The sequence below is a fragment of the Excalfactoria chinensis genome, chromosome 6, assembly GCF_039878825.1.
Source record: "Excalfactoria chinensis isolate bCotChi1 chromosome 6, bCotChi1.hap2, whole genome shotgun sequence".
In the NCBI taxonomy this organism is placed as follows: Eukaryota; Metazoa; Chordata; class Aves; order Galliformes; family Phasianidae; genus Excalfactoria; species Excalfactoria chinensis.
The window spans coordinates 5,400,604-5,414,068 of NC_092830.1; the positions used below are offsets into that span (position 1 = coordinate 5,400,604).

At 38.1% G+C, this 13,465-nt stretch overlaps 1 protein-coding gene across 3 annotated transcripts in view; it reads right to left on the reverse strand.

Annotated features, from left to right (window-relative positions):
* The window catches only part of OGDHL (oxoglutarate dehydrogenase L), a 54,441-nt gene that overhangs the window by 19,610 nt on the left and 21,366 nt on the right, over positions 1–13,465 (reverse strand). For all 3 annotated transcript variants that reach the window (XM_072339520.1, XM_072339521.1, XM_072339522.1), the window contains exons 7-16: positions 12,989–13,135; positions 12,363–12,453; positions 11,181–11,360; positions 10,641–10,769; positions 10,095–10,274; positions 9,676–9,828; positions 8,196–8,298; positions 7,517–7,645; positions 4,795–4,945; positions 1,773–1,900 (exon numbers count right to left, since the gene is read on the reverse strand). In XM_072339520.1, coding sequence (XP_072195621.1) covers positions 1,773–1,900; positions 4,795–4,945; positions 7,517–7,645; positions 8,196–8,298; positions 9,676–9,828; positions 10,095–10,274; positions 10,641–10,769; positions 11,181–11,360; positions 12,363–12,453; positions 12,989–13,135 — 1,391 coding nt within the window. The remainder of the gene's footprint in view (positions 1–1,772; positions 1,901–4,794; positions 4,946–7,516; positions 7,646–8,195; positions 8,299–9,675; positions 9,829–10,094; positions 10,275–10,640; positions 10,770–11,180; positions 11,361–12,362; positions 12,454–12,988; positions 13,136–13,465) is intronic.

Sequence of the window (13,465 nt, forward strand, 5' to 3'; positions counted from 1 at the left end):
TTAGCAACAGGTAACATGGAGCATATGCAAAAATAATTACGTGGTTGAATATTTCTGGAGCCCTGAAGGAAGCAGTTATGAATTACCATCTTTACAACAATGCTTCATCTTCTCCATTCATACTAGTTATGAAATGGTTATTAAATTGCATTTCATTATTTATCTATAGGAACAATAACATATTTTAATAAAGTTATTAGATACATTTCTCCTGTGCTTCACATTCCTCTTGCTACCCTTCTCATGCCAGAAGGTTATCCATTCACTAACTAAAATGTCTAAATGTCTGCCCTGTACCAACAGCATACTCTACTATGATTAATGCAACCTGTAACGATGACTTGTTTTCTCAGTATAGCATATTCAGTAGAGCACTTTAGATGAGGCTAGGCTAGATTTTTGCAGTCCTGCTACCAAGCGTTCTTAATTGTGCTGATAGTTCCTCCCCTTTTGTTCAAGTATTAGGTTATGTGTTCCAGAGCTGCCAAGGTCAACCACAACAGATGGATACTTCCAACTGAAAGTCACAACTGTGGAAAATGAAGATGCTTTTCTAAGAGATGCCAGAACTTGAGAGGGAGAGCTTTGATATAGCTTCATATACAACTCTTTCACAGCCTTTCTCTACACCCTCTTCCTTTCTGAGCTCGAAGTGTCTTGCCCAGTGAAATTCATCCTGTCATTACTACATGGCTTCCTGTTAAATACTAATAAGATCAATGCTGCCATTTGTGTAACGTTTGTAGCAGAAGTTATTTCAGTCTCCCAGCTGACATTTTTAAAGTACATACAGGTTCTAAGCGGTCTAAGCAAATAGGTGTCTCACTTGGAAAAAGTAGAAAGCTTTGCACTAAAAGCACATTGAAAACTACATATTCATACACCTCATACTACAGATGATGTATTGAAAACCATAGGAAATAAATTGAAGGTATCCCATCTCTTCTTTAATTTCTGCTATAGGAACTATATAGGAACTATATAGGAACTATATAGGAACTATATAGGAACTATATAGGAACTATATAGGAACACTATAGGAAGAATAAAAAAGCACGAAGCTTACTGAATCACAGAATAAAAGAGTGACATGGGTTTAAAAGGACCACAATGACCATCTGGTTTCAACCCCCTGCTATGTGCAGGGTTGCCAAACAGCAGACCAGGCTGTCCAGAGCCACATCCAGCCTGGCCTTGAATGCCTGCAGGGATGGGGCATCCACAGCCTCCTTGGGCAGCCTGTTCCAGTGTGTCACCACCCACTGAGTGAAAAACTTCCTCCTATTATCCAACCTAAACCTCCCCTGTCTCAGTTTAAAACCATTTCCCTTTGTTCTATTACTATCCACCCCACAATATTAGAGCAGTTTTTAAAACCCCTTACAATAGTAAACACGGTAAGTGTATTGTAGAATAACCCCTCCAGGGAGAAAGGCTGGAGAGGAAATCAGATTTTGGACTGGATTTTACATCCCTGTTTCATACTTCCTTGCTCCCAACTGAATCGAAACTGGCATGGATGCAGTAACATTGAAATACAACGAAAGCAAAGTTTGCTTTTAAACGTCACTAGCAGAGAGAGCCATTTATTTGTTTTCAAGGTTGGCAATCTCAAGCAGCAATGCAAAATTTGGTAGACCAAGAAGCTTAACTGCTTTACAGCTAAATCTGGAGAAAAAAAAAACAAACCTCTAAGTTAGCAGTCATCAATTCGTACATCTTGAGACCTATTTAAACATAAGCAAGTCTCACATAACTACCCCAAGACATACCTAAGACTCCGTATTCAGAAAGGGAGCTGTTGCACACAGTATAGGGGGCCTGCTGCTCCCAGAGGTGGTTCATGGGAACACACGTTCTTTTGTCAACTTCTTGATCATGAAGCACGTGATGGCGATGGCTGCAATGAGTTGTTGAAATCTGTTAGAGGAGAACACTTCTGGTTTTAACAGTGCTATTGTCAAAGATAAACTTGCAAATCGACATTCTAGAAAGTATGCATGCAACAGTTATCTCTGGTTTAGAAAACACGCTAGTTTGGTTGAAAACTTGTCTAAATACAGTTACTGCATACAGACTTTCCACTGATTAATCAAGTCTGTTCTCCAGCATTCAAGGAAATCCAAAATACATCATCACAAGCAGAACAGGAGGGCAGTGAGGTGGAGGCAGGGGGTCATTACGCAATGTTTTAGACTGACAGAAATAAAAAATCAAGTGGGAAAAGAATATTACTAGAACATTTTACTCTCCTTTGTGGAAAATGTCATTAATCTTTTCCTTAGGACAATTCTTTACCTTTATCACACACACAAAAAAAACCCAACAAATCTAATCTGAGCACCAACACTTGAAACAGTTTCATCTTCTTTCCTGCTATTTCCATTCACACCATTTACAGTTCTCTGGAACACCATTAATCAGCATTAGAATGGGGCACCAAGGAGCGCTATCAAAACAGAGATGACTGAAGTAATTACTGCAATCCATTAACTCTCTGAGCAGACTAACTGAGTGAATCACACCAATATGTCCAGCTTTATGACTGCAAACAGAAGGACAGTTATTATACTAGTAACAACTACTGTGTGCTGTATAGCTGCCAATACAGAACTGAAGACTGAGTCCTTTTGTGCTTCCCTTTGCTACAATGAATGCGAGCAGAAGAGTTCCGAAATCTATCTAGAAGTCAACAAAATAAAACTAGGAAAAGACAGAGTCTCTAAAGATTAACACAGGGAGGGAGGTAGAAAGGAGAAAATACACAAGGACTGCTGCTATAGAAGAAATAACTGTGATACTATTGTTTTGGTTCTGTCATTCAGAAGAAGATAAAAAGAGTATTCAAGAGATAAGCTCCTTGAACCTTAAGTTTTATGCCCTCAGCAAAAGCCAATTACAATGAGCAAAGGTGGATAGCCAAGTTGCTCCGAAAGTAATGCCTCCATATTTATTTCCATACAAATGACAACAGACACAAAGAGCTTAATAACACTGCTTGAGAGAGCAAATTCTCAAGTACAAAACACTGATTTTCAACATAGCTATCACCATTAGCTGTGCATTTTTGACAGTGATGAACAAGTGCTCTTCATTTCATGGTGTGACAGCTGCGCATGGCCAACCATAACGCAGCTTGTCTTTCATATCGCAGTCACCACTGCTGAAACGCACCACCCACTGCCTCACTGTGCTCTCATTCACTATTTGGTCTCTAAAACATTCAGCAAGCATCAACAAGTATCAATGGGTGCCATTTTTTCCACACGGAGGAATTCAGTTCCACATGTTTGCTTCATACACACTCAATGTCAGATGCCTTTTTGCAAGGCTGTCCCTCTGCTGCCATCTGTTGCACAGCAATAAAATGTAATGGAATGCTGGTGGAAAGGTTCAACCCCTACTGTCCTACCACCAATTGCCTCTGACATTGTGGGTCAATATAATAAAGTAGGATGCATTACTTTCAAAGCAGCCCTTGTATACAGACATGCAAGTCACATTTTGCTGTTGTAACAAACTTGTCAGTTTGCTGACATCAGACTGGTACAGAATCAAGTCTCATTACATTAATTCATCTTCAATTCTTTTTTAAAGGCTGAAGAATAAAATCCTGGTAGGACACTAATTTTCAGGTAGTCTTTGTCAGTCAAAATAGCTTTTACTTGTAACGTTTGTTTTGTGTTCTCTCTGTATTTCTGTGAGCACAACAAACTATTGTCATCTTAAGCACTGAGAAAATCTAGGCAGTAAGTCTGGAAAATCCTCTTCCACCAGTTGGAGAACTGGGAATACAAAGAATCAACCTTCTTAAGACAAGTCCATAGGTGCATGTTAGACTTAACTAAGCACTCACCAGAATTAGGTAGTTAGCTTGCTGAACAATAAACATGCATTCCTCCCCTAGGAGGTTCTTGCCATTTATAAGACCCTGGTACTGAAATCAGGGAGGATGACAAACTGGGAGGATGAAAGATGAGAACCTCCAGGTTTTCAGCTTTGTTTTGTTGCCTTCTCTGAAGGATTCTGTCACACTGCCATCAGAATGTGAGCGGGGAAAAAAAAAAAGAAGCCCAGTGACTGGATACCAAATGAAGCTCAGCACAGAAACAGAACACTGCACTGCACGACAGAAGTCAGGTGCCAAGATTTTTTTTTCCCTGCAAGCATTCACAATTAAGCTTAGTGAAGCTGTTAGTTAACTCACTCCCAGCAACAGGGTTCGCATCAAAGGGTTCAATTAAATACATCATTAAGATTTTACTCCGTGGAGAGGCAGGTAAAGCAGCAGAACTGTATATATTTTATCAAGCGATGAGATTTACTATTCATTCATGCTCCACGGTCTTTAAGAGCCTCAGTACAAAGGATCTTGTTTCATTTAGAAGAGCCTTGCCAACTGGCAAGATATTTGTTCACAGCATAGTGGAGTTTCAAGAAGCTACCACTATAAAGGTATTTCAAGACTTAAGTATTTGTAGCAGGAAATGCCCTTCTCTGACTGTTCAGCAATCAGGTGGATTGTAGCAGAATTTCCACTTGAAAAGCAGACAAAAATAATTTCCGCTTTTTAGTCAGATAAGGAAGAGAATATCTAAAGGCATTTATTTGTTAAATACTACTCTTTAAAATACTCCATTTACAGACATGGGAGATCAACTGCTTGAATCTATGACATTAAGACTGATATTGAAAAGCCAAGGTTCCCTCTTCCCTCCAAAAAACATATTGTTTAAAAATTGCTAACGTTTCTTGAAGTATGGGACAGATTTTAACAGTCATTTCAGTACTCACCTAAAAGTACCCCTCTCCACATCTTGTCCACTCAATCGGACATGAATCCCTTCTTTCAGAAAAGAGCCAAAAGCCATGTATTCCGCCAGGGCCCAGTCAACAACTCTGTTCTTGGTCATTTCCAAGCGGGCTCTCAAAATCCGGGAGAGTCCTATTAGAATAAAGATCAGAAACCAGTCAATCTACTTCAGAGATATTTGACATTCACATTACATACACCATTTTCCCCACTGGATACAGTGTGCTAGAAGAGGAGAACCCATCAGGAGAACTCAAAGACTGCTGCTTTTAGTCTTAGTTGCTGATCCACTATCTTCATGAAATGCAGAAGAGCTGCAGTGAAATTAAAACGACGTTAACTTTGTAGACCATATTAGTTATTCTAGGTCTGAATCGCTAGCAAAGTAAAATAACTTGTTTCCTAAGCAAAGGTTTGTACATTGTTCATGCCTTGCTCTATCAGAAGAAAATAAGATTGGCTGCCAGAAACTACTGATAACAATTAGAATGACTCATGGTCAGATACTTCTTAAACATTTATTTTCACATATCTACACAAAGTACTGTTTTGTGTAAGACTGAAAATGTCATCTACTGGGTTCTTCTGTCTTTCTCATTCTCATTTTTTCTTGGCATTTGTCTTATAGGATTCTGGAGATTCTACAAAGAAATGGGCAAAATTGATCAATATGATGAATATCTTATAAATAGAAAACTATAGTAGCTACTGAAGGATCTACAGATGGTAAGTAATGGTTGCTTTTAGGGTAGGTTTTCTGTTTGTTTTGCTGTTCTTTTTAATTGTTGTTGTTTGATTTGTTTTGCTTCCTTTTTAAAAGTCAAGATTATATACTGGTGAATCAAAGTACAAGTCGCAACACTGCAATTTTTAATGGAAATAAGGTGTCCTTTAAAGTTGCATACAGGTGTTTCCAGCTGAGGCTATATAAGTCTAGAGAATTCAGTGTCACTTAACACTATTTTATTTGCACTAATGTGTTTGGCAAGGTATTCCATTTGCTATTTTCCTGTTCTTCCCTTTGCTGCTTTCCCAATCTTTACAAAAAACCATGTAAAACTACTCTCTTAGAATTTGTCTCTATTTAAATAAAGAAATCTTGAAAACTGTCCCTTCCACAGAGTATACAACAGAACACTCGAGAAAACAAAATCAGCTTTCACTTTTTCCAGAAAGACCGGGAGATATTTTTTCTAGTTGAAGGTCAAAGCACTTTGAGGGTGCTCTTCCCATTTCTTTTCTCTTGTGGCCTTTTAAGCTGTTTAAAAGAATCTAGAAGACCAAAGTTAGAGAATTATTTGCCCACATGGAATAATTATAATGGCAAATAATACTTGCTGTCAAGGTCAAGTTAATAAAGAGAGGCTGCCTTTCTAGTTAGAATTCCTCATACTAAATTTTATTGGCTGACTATAGTTTAAAATTACAGCATCACCAACAAAGCATGCTAATCTCTAGAAGAGTTTTAAAGTTCATCTTTAGCTATATCTGCTCAATAAGCTTGCAGTTGATAACCAGGGATGCCCTATTATCATTACTTGTAACCATGTTTCATTACTCCAGTGGAACATAAACACATGGAACATCTTCAGCAGACACTTTAATCCTCAATGGGTGATTCTGGAGATTAAAGGGCATCTGGAGATTTTGCCCAGAAAACAAAACAACAACAACAACAACAAAAATAGCTCTTTTTTTTCATCCTAAGTACATTCCCTAGTCAATAAAAGAAAAAAGATCACTTAACAAAGCAGTTCCATGTTCCACCAGAGAAAGAACGTGTATTTGTTCCCTGTAGAACTGCTAGACTTCAACCTGACCAGGGAGTAGAAGAACTTACTCAAAAGTTGGACACGATGCTAGGAGTTCCCCAGTGTGACAGGCACATTTATCTTTTTACTACAATAGATGCTAAATTCAGAACTGAGTCCCTTCGGACCAAGAGTTAAGACTTTTTGAGAAGAAGGTAGATCTATGCCATCAACGCTGAATGATAAGTTGAAAAGAAAACTGTCTGAATTAGCCCACACGGAGTCTATTCAGCTGTACTAAAATTATTCTCATTTCATAGCAGCAGTGATGCCAGGCCTGAAAAGATCAAGATGTATTTCTGAGCAGAAAACTATCTACCTACAAGAAAAGTGCCTTAAGTAAACCTCAATTTAACGCTGCTTTTAGCATTTGTATAAACATAAATGGTGTTTTCTGAGATGGATGCCTTACTTCCCAGTAAGTCTCACCAATATACTGCACAGAGGCAGCATTTCTTCAAAAGGACTTGACAAATTAAAGGATTACTAATTGCACATTACAAATAGTTTAACCTCCCTCAAAGAAAAATGTATTTTAAGCAGGTAGCTAACAGAAATAATGTGACACTGAAAGAACAAAAACAAGCAGTGAGAATCTGTGTTTCAAAACCGTTTTGATGTGGTGCTCAGGGACATGATTTAGCAAAGGGTTGTTAGAGTTAGGGTAGTATAGTTAGGTTGTGGTTGGACTTGATCATCTTGAAGGTATTTTCCAACCTGAGCAATTCTATGATTCTAACCTTCACTGTTATATTCTCCCTTTCCCCCAGGGTAAAAGAGGTGAAATACAGACATTTTCCTCTTTGGAAAACACCCAATAGCAATTCATTTGCAGAGAAACAAAATCTGAGCAAGAAATACAGACGCTAGAAGAAACAAGATTCCATCTGACCTGCGTGTATTTTGAAGTCTTTGACTGGCACTGAACTAGCTACATTGCCAATGTGAGTCAGCAGGTCTTCCGAAATGCCAGTAGGAGGACAGGACATGCTCTTGGGTTCTCCATCCACATTGAAGAATCCTGGAAGTAAAGAACTAGTGAGTTTTCAGGGACTGATTAACAGATTTCTCTGTACAATTTATTCATCGACTCACAACAATTAACAGATATTCTAAGTAACAGCCTAAACCTGTTCTTGGCCTTTCAGAGGCAGACAACCGTATTCCCATTTTCTGCATGACAACAATACTTAATCTTGAAGGCACAAAATGATCTGCTTTATTTCTACTTCTTGTGAAAGAGGTACAACTGCGTGGGCATAGGTAGACAATAAAACGCCTACAGCACTTAAATCACTCCAAAAAAAGAGGATGAGACATATTTCTTCTCCTCCTTGTGAACCAAAGAGGGCTTCTTAAGAGTCAGATCTTGCTTTGCACATTTCTTTTTAAGAAACCACCTTCTTTCAAGCTGATCTGGCAGAATGTTTCATTTACTGTTAACGTGGGCAAAGCAAAGGTTTATTTTAAGGAAATACTGGCTGATAAAACATTGAAGAGTTCCAGATTTAGGATTCAAAACAGAAGCACAGTCACATTAACACCAGGTTATATGAAAGGACAGTACTTACCAGGCCAAGGTGAATCAAGCCAGTGCTTAATGTGCAGAATCTTATTATCCTTAGATCTAGTATATGCTTCTTCACATATTCTATCGTACTTTGCAATTTCTTCCTGTAGAACAAGAATGTTCTTTTTAAAACATCCTTGCATTTACACATGACACCTACCACACACTCATTTAACTTCAGAACAAAACTTTCTTAAAATTATGGAAACCGTTTCATTTTATCTAGGACAAAACTGTCTTCTAGAAAAATGCTTATCCACATAACTCTGAATAAATTGTTTAGTTTATTGGACAGAGGAGAGGACTGAGAGACAACGAGACAAGCAGTACTCTTAAATACAGAACTGAATATAATCCAGTTCAGCATTATCCAGATCTTACTTCAGGCTACAGATACTACTAAAGACTAGAAAAGAACCTCCTAGAAAACCAGTCTGATTCTAGTTAAGAATCTGTGAGTCACACTCATCAGTGGTAACAGATAGAGAACTGTACTCTGAGGGAGAATAAACTGCTCTACAGTACCCGCATTTCTATTCAACACCACATCCAAGTGATTGAACCAGTGCATCTTGGAAGTATCAACAGCAATGCAGACCTTAGTCTGTACAGCAAAATACCCAATCAGGATCCTGAATCCAGTTAAGTCCATGCCAGCACTGGTCCACTCTTAGAGCTATTAAAGATACCTCGTTCTGCATAAACTGTAAGCATTCTTATGAATAACAGAATGCTTTTTAATTCACCTTCAATACCAGCTTCTCAAAAGATCCTTTGTTTCATCTGCACTCTATGGACTCCCTTTCAAAAAAGATCAAAGTGAAGACTTAATTAGCTCAATAGGAGCATCAGACCCTACATTTCATCCTTCTGGAACATTTCAAGTTATCTCTGTCTGAACCAAAGTATCTGAATTACTGCAAGGAAATTGTTGGGTTTTTTTTTATTTTATTGCTGACTAATTATAACTGCCACTTGGTGATGAACACAAAGCTACAAGTTATACCTCTGAGCACTCCAACACCATCTTATTGCTGATTTGGAGATGAAAAATTGCTGTTATCTCCAACATCTCCAGCAGGTGATGATGCATATCACCCACCTTCTAAAAATCTCAGAATCAATTTTCTTTCTTTCTTTTTTTTTTTTTTTTATTATATGTATTAATTATTTCACAGTACTTTCCATTTCTTTGCTATAGGAATACACACGTACATTTATGTAAAGTTTGGTCCTAGTAAGATCATAAGGCAAGGGTTAAAGTAACACAAATGACTGAAGTAGCACCTCTGTGGCAATGAGCTTTAAACTCTGGTATTTTACATAAAAATGCAAACTGAATTGGAACAGAAAGTGTTAAAGGGTGAAGACTCAATCACAGTAATGAAAGAAAGGTTTGTAAGCAGACAACATGCAGTAACAACCGTGTCTTCCTGCTGACAGTTCTGTAAGATCCTTTTAATTCTACTGATAAACTGTACCTCAAATTCCTGCAGTGTTACAGTCCCATCTGCAATCAGTTTGTCAGCATATTTTTTCAGCACTGGCACCTGCTTGTGAATCTGCTTGTACATTAGGGGCTGGGTGAACATTGGTTCATCCATTTCATTGTGTCCTCTACGACGGTAACAAACCTACAAAAGGAAAGAACATTTCCATTGGTGAAAAAGGATGTAAAATGACATTCTTCAATTTCATAGTTTCACAGTTACAGAAGCATTTAGTATAAAAAAAGTTTATCGATTAATGCAGGTGGGTTTTCTGTTGTTTTGTTTTTAAAAAGAGGCTGAAAGTCATTCAAATCAAACCACGTTTCTTGAATGGGTCTTCTAAGCCACAGAAGACTTAAGAGAATTATACATACTACACAGAAAGAAACATTATGAAAACCAAGACTTACTAAGTCAACAACCACATCCTTGTTGAATGTATTTCGCCATTCTGCAGCTACACTGCACACATACATCACTGCTTCGGGGTCATCAGCATTCACATGAAAAATGGGAGCATTGACCACACGAGCAACATCAGTAGGATATGGAGACGAACGCGCCATACGGGGGTCTGTGGTGAAGCCAATCTAAAAAAATCCAGGAAATTCCATTACAATGATGCTGGTGTCACCCTCTACTTTGCTTTGAACGCTTTGGTTTTCATTTGACAATCACTTATGCATCAGTAGTCTTAGCTTTTCATTTTAGCTAGCCATATGAGCTTTTTGCCCTTCACTCCCTGAAGAAGTGAGGTGATGAAGTGTTATCCAGTCAGAGTTACTAGACACTGTGATTGTTTTCAGGAACATTCTAGTCATTCTAATGAACAGAGCATACAGGACAACAAGCTAATAAACAAAAATTAATAAATAAATACACAAGCAAAATAAATAAATAAATAAAGGCATCAACACTCAGTACACAAATTGATTAGAAAATGTTCTATTCATTACCTGGTTGTTGACAACAACATGAATGGTTCCATTTGTGGTGTAAGACGGAAGGTCACTAAGATGAAACGTCTCATAAACCACACCTTGTCCTGCAAAGGCAGCATCCCCATGTAACAGTATGGACATAACCTAAGATGGAGGATTGTACGCACAAAACCATACATATATTAGGAAGTAAAACTCAATTCTCAGCAGGATTTTTCTGTTCTGTTTCTGTAGTGCTTATGAAATAGAACCATATTTTTATAATAAGTTATATCAGCATCCTGCATTGTATTTTACAATAAACCACAGACTTGTCAGCATTCTGCCGTCTTTGTTCAGTTCTCAAATGAAATGGTTTTAAGACTGCTTTCTGACATTACCCTTAAGGGACCACGTTGAAAACTTTATCTAGTTAGATCTTTATCTAGGTTACCATGTATCCCTTCTGGGAAGGGGGCAGAAAGGGAGACTGCAATACAAAATTAGAAGTCATTTTTATTAAAAATCCTTTAGAGTCTACTAGTGAGAATTACTATAACATTAAACAACCTTTACCTTTTTCCCTGCAGTATCCCCTCGATAAAACTGTTCAGCCTTTGTCTTCCCCTGCACAACAGGATCGACTGCTTCCAAGTGAGAAGGGTTAGCCATCAGGGATAGAGTGATTTTCTTGTTTGTTGCTCTGTTAATCCTCTCATGATACATTCCCAGATGATACTTTACATCTCCAGATCCCTAACGTGCAAGATGTAGTCAAAGCTCAGGAACGCTGTACATACAAACTGCATCTACATACAAACTACGTCTAAAAATTGCGCTTCATTCTAACAAATGGATCAAGCTAAATTAGTATCAGTATGCGCTACCATTTTATGGACTGAACATGGACCCCAACCCCCTGTGCTGTGTGTGGGGGGGTGGCCGAACAGGATGGATCAACTGGAGAATGTGTTTAGCTTGCCTTTACTCCTCACTGCTCAAGTCTGTTGGTACTTGGCAATAAATTACATTGATCTCCCTATGATGAGTCTGGTTTTGCTTGTGACGGTGGTTGGTGAGTAATCTCCCTGCCCTTATCTCAACCCAGAAGCTTTTGCTTCATTCCATTTTCTCCTCTTGCTCTGCTGAGTGGATAAGTCAGAGAGTGAGCAGAGGGTGCAATTCAGCAGTCATGACAGTGGGTCACCTCTGCTGGTGTAATCTCTGTGATCATAGCGTGCAGGTTCTTGTTCACAGTTGGTGAAAAAGCATAGCTAACGACAGAGACTATACTGAAAAACAGTGTTTTGGAGTTGAGAATTTGCTCTATCAAATTATTACTGAGCTTTTTGTATCTGTTGTAGCTTCCATGTAAATAAATATAAGGCATTACATTCAGAGCGACAATGATTCCTGAATATAACATACTCAGTTAAATCATCTGGAACTGAGATATCTTCACTCCTTTTTTAAAGGCTCTGTAACTAAGACACCTTCTGTATGTTAAAGGCACAGTACGGTCTTCAAATTTATTAATAAATTTTATCAAATGACAGTCCTTATACAAGAGAATAAGAGTGCATTTCAGCAGCTGATAATGCTATTACAACAGCTATGACAGGTTAGGTTGTGGTTGGACTCAATGATCTTTAAGGTCTTTCCCAACCTGAGCAACTCTATGATTCTATGTCCAAAAGCATCTGAAAACTACTTTGAATGTTTATCTCTCTAGATATCTCTATTGAAGAAGCTCCTTACCTCATCAGCTGCTTCAAGTTTGGGATCAAACTGACAGAAGATCTGTTCCAGCTCTTTTCGGATGACATTAGCCAATACATTCAGCCTACCTCTAAGAAAATTCCAAACAATAATTATGCCACAAAAATGCTAATTGAACAGTCAGGAGCATAAAACATTTAAAACTGCAAGACACTTACGTCAGAAATTTGCAATTCAGAAGTTCACTTTAAACTACCAAGCTTGAAACCATTCTATCCATCTCCAGTGCATTTTCAATGTTTTTAATGTCTGCTTATCCAACTATTAGCAATTAATTTTGCAATTATCTAGCAGTTTTAACAATATTAATTCTTAATTAATAGACAGCAAAAGTATGTCTACCTCACCATGCTTTCTCAGTTCTAGACTCAATGGGATAAATATCACAGCTGCTGCCACACTTGCTTTCAGTGCCAGAGTTCACCTGTAAAGTCTGTAGCTCTCACTGATACGTCTGTTAGATTTCTGCATAGCCACTGCTCACTGTAACAACCTCCTGCTTACACAGTTTCCCTAACACCAACTTTATTAATAACATTCAACTGCTCATAGCCTGCCTGCCTTAAGACTAAATCCATTCACTGGGAGGTTTCTGTTGGCATTACCTATGAGGCATCCCCATGATAACGTATTCAATTCCCATTTCACTGGATTTATCAATGATGGTCTTAAGTGCAGGAATCATTACTTCACATCCTTCCAGACCAAATCTCTTCTCGGAAGACCACTTGCGAGCAAGAAAGTCTTCAAATCTTTACCATAAGAAAAAAAAAAAAGACAAAAACAACAAGAAACAGTATTAGTATTACAAAAATGTAGCAAACACTTTTTGTTAAAATCATTTAGCAAATAAAATTACATTACCTTGTTTTAAAACGCCTATGAATACATGCTTATAGGCCTTCAGTGATCAGTCACACTTTGGGGAAAGGGGTAGAGAGAGGAAGACAGGACAAAATTAAGTCCTCTTCTTCCTCCATTTGAGAAGTATTTACCCTGACTTTGAAACAATAGGGATAGGCAGAAGAGTCTCCACCTTGGTCAAAACTCAAGATAAACGCTGCCTTTTTCCATGTATAATC